Here is a 6,000-nt window from a genome sequence, read left to right as displayed (position 1 = left end):
CACTGTTCATTCCCTGTTTGTTAAGCACTGTTCATTCCCTGTTTGTTAAGCACTGTTCATTCCCTGTTTGTTAAGCACTGTTCATTCCCTGTTTGTTAAGCACTGTTCATTCCCTGTTTGTTAAGCACTGTTCATTCCCTGTTTGTTAAGCACTGTTCATTCCCTGTTTGTTAAGCACTGTTCATTCAGCACTGTTTGTTAAGCACTGTTCATTCCCTGTTTGTTAAGCACTGTTCATTCCCTGTTTGTTAAGCACTGTTCATTCACTGTTTGTTAAGCACTGTTCATTCACTGTTTGTTAAGCACTGTTCATTCCCTGTTTGTTAAGCACTGTTCATTCCCTGTTTGTTAAGCACTGTTCATTCCCTGTTTGTTAAGCACTGTTCATTCCCTGTTTGTTAAGCACTGTTCATTCACTGTTTGTTAAGCACTGTTCATTCACTGTTTGTTAAGCACTGTTCATTCACTGTTTGTTAAGCACTGTTCATTCACTGTTTGTTAAGCACTGTTCATTCACTGTTTGTTAAGCACTGTTTGTTAAGCACTGTTCATTCCCTGTTTGTTAAGGTCTGCATGGACTGACTTTTGTCCAGGATTGGTTCATACACAACTCAGCTTTGGTCACTTGACGGCACAACAGTTGAATTATCTTTTGTGTGAGTGAAATGGGTTAAGAGCACACTTAAAATGTCAGAAATATACAAGAACCACCTGTCTTCCCCAGGCCATCTTTTGGCCATTATATTTATGTAACCTTTATGTAAGCAGGGAGTCCCATAGAGAAACAAGTCTATTTGGCAAGGGAGCCCTGCATCTCAAACCCAGCAAGCAATTACACATTAAGTTACAAACAGAAACAGTTCAATCAAGACAGGAAACAAAAAGAAGCAAACAAACCCAAAATGATAAAAGGAATAGTCTGCACAAAAACAGCCCTCATATACTCTATAGCAGTGTTACTGATCCTAGATCAGATTGAGAAACCTAGGAGATGTGCATAGACCCTCGTTTCAGCTGACTCCAGGTCAGTGCTTACTTCTTCCTGGCAGAGAGCAGGTCCTCCAGGATATCAGGCAGAAGTCCCTTCCTCACCGAGCTCTTAACAAACAGGTCTCCTGTGGGAGTCTTGATGAAGTCCTCTGGGGTCAGACTAAGGAGACAAGACACCCATGTCACTTACAAAATCAACGTAGGTCGACCAATCAAGGATGCAGTCATACAAAACTGGCTGAGGTTCTCACAGCCACCTGTTACAGAGCCCTGTCGTAGCTAGATTAGGGTTGGAATTAAAACCTACCGGAGGGTATCTCTCCAGGAACAGGGTTGGAATGAAAACCTACAGGAGGGTAGCTCTCCAGGAACAGGGTTGGAATGAAAACCTACAGGAGGGTATCTCTCCAGGAACAGGGTTGGAGTTAAAACCTACCGGAGGGTATCTCTCCAGGAACAGGGTTGGACTTAAAAACCTACAGGAGGGTATCTCTCCAGGAACAGGGTTGGACTTAAAAACCTACAGGAGGGTATCTCTCCAGGAACAGGGTTGGAGTTAAAACCTACAGGAGGGTCACTCTCCCGGAACAGGGTTGGAATGAAAACCTACAGGAGGGTAGCTCTCCAGGAACAGAGTTGGAGTTAAAACCTACCGGAGGGTATCTCTCCAGGAACAGGGTTGGAGTTAAAACCTACAGGAGGGTCACTCTCCAGGAACAGGGTTGGAGTTAAAACCTACAGGAGGGTATCTCTCCAGGAACAGGGTTGGAGTTAAAACCTACAGGAGGGTATCTCTCCAGGAACAGGGTTGGTGAGCCCTGGTTAGTGGGACAACAACAGTGACTCTCTCACCCCAGCTTCTCCGCTGAGCCCTTCTGAAGCAGGGTGGTGTAACAGAGGTTATGGGCCCTGGTTAGTGGAACGACAACAACAGTGACTCTCTCACCCCAGCTTCTCCGCTGAGCCCTTCTGAAGCAGGGTGGTGTAACAGAGGTTGTGGGCCCTGGTTAGTGGAACGACAACAACAGTGACTCTCTCACCCCAGCTTCTCCGCTGAGCCCTTCTGAAGCAGGGTGGTGTAACAGAGATTGTGGGCCCTGGTTAGTGGAACGACAACAACAGTGACTCTCTCACCCCAGCTTCTCCGCTGAGCCCTTCTGAAGCAGGGTGGTGTAACAGAGGTTATGGGCCCTGGTTAGTGGGACAACAACAGTGACTCTCTCACCCCAGCTTCTCCGCTGAGCCCTTCTGAAGCAGGGTGGTGTAACAAGAGGTTGTGGGCCATGGTTAGTGGAACGACAACAACAGTGACTCTCTCACACCAGCTTCTCCGCTGAGCCCTTCTGAAGCAGGGTGGTGTAACAGAGGTTGTGGGCCCTGGTTAGTGGAACGACAACAACAGTGACTCTCTCACCCCAGCTTCTCCGCTGAGCCCTTCTGAAGCAGGGTGGTGTAACAGAGGTTATGGGCCCTGGTTAGTGGAACGACAACAACAGTGACTCTCTCACCCCAGCTTCTCCGCTGAGCCCTTCTGAAGCAGGGTGGTGTAACAGAGGTTGTGGGCCCTGGTTAGTGGAACAACAACAACAGTGACTCTCTCACCCCAGCTTCTCCGCTGAGCCCTTCTGAAGCAGGGTGGTGTAACAGAGGTTGTGGGCCCTGGTTAGTGGAACGACAACAGTGACTCTCTCACCCCAGCTTCTCCCCTGAGCCCTTCTGAAGCAGGGTGGTGTAACAGAGGTTGTGGGCCCTGGTTAGTGGGACGACAACAACAGTGACTCTCTCACCCCAGCTTCTCCGCTGAGCCCTTCTGAAGCAGGGTGGTGTAACAGAGGTTGTGGGCCCTGGTTAGTGGGACAACAACAACAGTGACTCTCTCACCCCAGCTTCTCCGCTGAGCCCTTCTGAAGCAGGGTGGTGTAACAGAGGTTGTGGGCCCTGGTTAGTGGGACGACAACAACAGTGACTCTCTCACCCCAGCTTCTCCGCTGAGCCCTTCTGAAGCAGGGTGGTGTAACAGAGGTTGTGGGCCCTGGTTAGTGGGACAACAACAGTGACTCTCTCACCCCAGCTTCTCCGCTGAGCCCTTCTGAAGCAGGGTGGTGTAACAGAGGTTGTGGGCCCTGGTTAGTGGGACGACAACAACAGTGACTCTCTCACCCCAGCTTCTCCGCTGAGCCCTTCTGAAGCAGGGTGGTGTAACAGAGGTTGTGGGCCCTGGTTAGTGGAACGACAACAACAGTGACTCTCTCACCCCAGCTTCTCCGCTGAGCCCTTCTGAAGCAGGGTGGTGTAACAGAGGTTGTGGGCCATCATGATGGAGGGATACAGAGAGGAGAAATCCAGGGTGGCGATGGGGACACTGTAGTATCTGGAGAACCCAGAGAGAGAGAGATTACGTCAAGATGATGTTTTTACCCACATAGCAGTCATCGACAGTGAAATACATGAAGGGACCACAATGGAAATAAGTAATTGACTTTACTGTGTTATCGCTGACAGCATGTATGTACTGTGTTATCGCTGACAGCATGTATGTACTGTGTTAACGCTGACTGCATGTATGTACTGTGTTATCGCTGACAGCATGTATGTACTGTGTTATCGCTGACAGCATGTATGTACTGTGTTATCGCTGACAGCATGTATGTACTGTGTTATCGCTGACAGCATGTATGTACTGTGTTATCGCTGACAGCATGTATGTACTGTGTGTATATTTGTTGAACTGTCAAATAAAAATCAAATCAATATTAGATTACATTAATACACAAACAAAACTATCAAGCTAAAATCACAAGTAAAAACCATGTCAGAACACACCCTAAAACACAGAGCAGTGTTACTCACCCTTTCTCTGGCTCAATGACTGTAACTCCAGTAGTCTTCAGAGCAGTGTTACACACCCTTTCTCTGTTTCAATGACTAACTCCAGTAGTCTTCAGAGCAGTGTTACTCACCCTTTCTCTGGCTCAATGACTGTAACTCCAGTAGTCTTCAGAGCAGTGTTACTCACCCTTTCTCTGGCTCAATGACTGTAGCTCCAGTGTAGTCTTCACCTCCCTCAGGCTTCACCACTGGCATGACCAGCCCCTGTTTCATTGCCTAACACGCACACAGAGTTGACATCATTTTCTCGGTCCCAAACATTTAGGTGAGAACGTGTGTTCTAGGAATGTGTATTGAGAGAAAGAGTGTGTGTCTCACCTGCCGCAGTAGCTGGGACACCACTTTGATCTGCTGGCCTCTGGAGAGCAGGTAGGTGAGGGGAACCCCGGTGACTCTGGCCATCTCCATGTAGTTGATCACACACATCAGCTTCTGCAGCAGACGCAGGGGCAGGTAGGCATCCTTCAGGCAGTACACCGCCAGGCGCCTCCGGGTCTGCTCATTACCATTCTGGGATAGAAGGACGACAGGGAGGGAAAGAGAGGAAACATGAATGAGACGCTGTCAGTATCTGGGGGAAAGTCCTAATAGGAACTAATAGGCCTCCACTTGATAGAAAGTGAGCAGAGAGAGAGAGAGAGAGCAGAGAGAGGAGAGAGAGAGCAGAGAGAGAAAGAGATGTACCTGCAGATCTGTGATGATAGAATGCTGAACATCCTCCTTCTGTTCTTGCAGGAAGTGGAAGCTGACGGCGTTGAGTGTGTATGAGCGCAGTTTGTAGTCCCTCAGCAGCACCTGAAGGACCCACATGGACAGGTCCAGAGTCAGTCAGACAGAACACTTGGAACAGTCAGAACAGTCTGTAGTCAGAACAGAACCCTTAGAACAACAGAACAGTCTGTAGTCCCTCAGCAGCACCTGAAGGACCCACATGGACAGATCCAGTCAGTCAGACAGAACACTTGGAACAGTCTGTCAGAACAGAACCCTTAGAACAACAGAACAGTCTGTAGTCCCTCAGCAGCACCTGAAGGACCCACATGGACAGATCCAGTCAGTCAGACAGAACACTTGGAACAGTCTCTGTAGTCAGAACAGAACCCTTAGAACAACAGAACAGTCTGTAGTCCCTCAGCAGCACCTGAAGGACCCACATGGACAGATCCAGAGTCAGTCAGACAGAACACTCGGAACAGTCTGTCAGAACAGAACCCTTAGAACAACAGAACAGTCTGTAGTCCCTCAGCAGCACCCGAAGGACCCACATGGATAGATCCAGAGTCAGTCAGACAGAACACTCGGAACAGTCTGTCAGAACAGAACCCTTAGAACAACAGAACAGTCTGTAGTCCCTCAGCAGCACCTGAAGAACCCACATGGACAGGTCCAGGGCATAGAGTTACAGGCCTTACCTTTGTATGTGTTCCATTATGGAGTCTGTCCATATGAATCCCCACCCAGTTGACTGCTATGGTCCAGGGTCAGTCAGACAAAAACATGAATCCATGATGAGTCTAACTATGGTCCAGGGTCAGTCAGACAAAACATGAATCCATGATGAGTCTAACTATGGTCCAGGGTCAGTCAGACAAAACATGAATCCATGATGAGTCTAACTATGGTCCAGGGTCAGTCAGACAAAACATGAATCCATGATGAGTCTAACTATAGTCCAGGGCGGGCCAGTTACCTGGAGCAGGTCAAACTGAACTCGTCCCTCCATGTTGAGGATCTTGTTCTCTCTGCGGCCCATCTGTTTGCTCTGGAAACTGGAGTCTCTCAGGACTGACTTGATGCCCTGTACTCTGCCCAGGTAGGGGAACAGTTTGACCTGGAATCAGACATATCAATCAAATACATTTTAGAACGCACTTTTATAAAGCCACAGAGTGCATCACAGACACCCAGCCTAAAACCCCAAAGAGCAAGAGACACAGAGGCAGAAGCACAGAGACACAGAGGCAGAGACACAGAGGCAGGGACACAGAGGCAGAAGCACAGAGACACAGAGGCAGAAGCACAGAGACACAGAGGCAGAAGCATAGAGACACAGAGGCAGAAGCACAGAGACACAGAGGAAGAAGCACAGAGACACAGAGGAAGAAGCACAGAGGCAGAAGC

The 6,000-nt window shown here is 48.8% G+C and overlaps 1 protein-coding gene across 1 annotated transcript in view; it reads right to left on the bottom strand.

Annotated features, from left to right (window-relative positions):
- The window catches only part of pold1 (polymerase (DNA directed), delta 1, catalytic subunit), a 37,713-nt gene that overhangs the window by 19,000 nt on the left and 12,713 nt on the right, over positions 1 to 6,000 (bottom strand). Inside the window, exons 11-16 of the mRNA XM_065010734.1 lie at positions 5,570 to 5,710; positions 4,564 to 4,674; positions 4,198 to 4,389; positions 4,007 to 4,095; positions 3,245 to 3,361; positions 1,037 to 1,150 (exon numbers count right to left, since the gene is read on the bottom strand). Of these exons, the coding sequence (XP_064866806.1) occupies positions 1,037 to 1,150; positions 3,245 to 3,361; positions 4,007 to 4,095; positions 4,198 to 4,389; positions 4,564 to 4,674; positions 5,570 to 5,710 (764 nt within the window). The remainder of the gene's footprint in view (positions 1 to 1,036; positions 1,151 to 3,244; positions 3,362 to 4,006; positions 4,096 to 4,197; positions 4,390 to 4,563; positions 4,675 to 5,569; positions 5,711 to 6,000) is intronic.

Source organism: Oncorhynchus nerka, linkage group LG26 (assembly GCF_034236695.1).
Source record: "Oncorhynchus nerka isolate Pitt River linkage group LG26, Oner_Uvic_2.0, whole genome shotgun sequence".
NCBI classification, from domain to species: Eukaryota; Metazoa; Chordata; class Actinopteri; order Salmoniformes; family Salmonidae; genus Oncorhynchus; species Oncorhynchus nerka.
The sequence above is the reverse complement of the archived record's forward strand: the minus strand, read 5'-3'. Positions and strand labels throughout refer to the sequence as shown.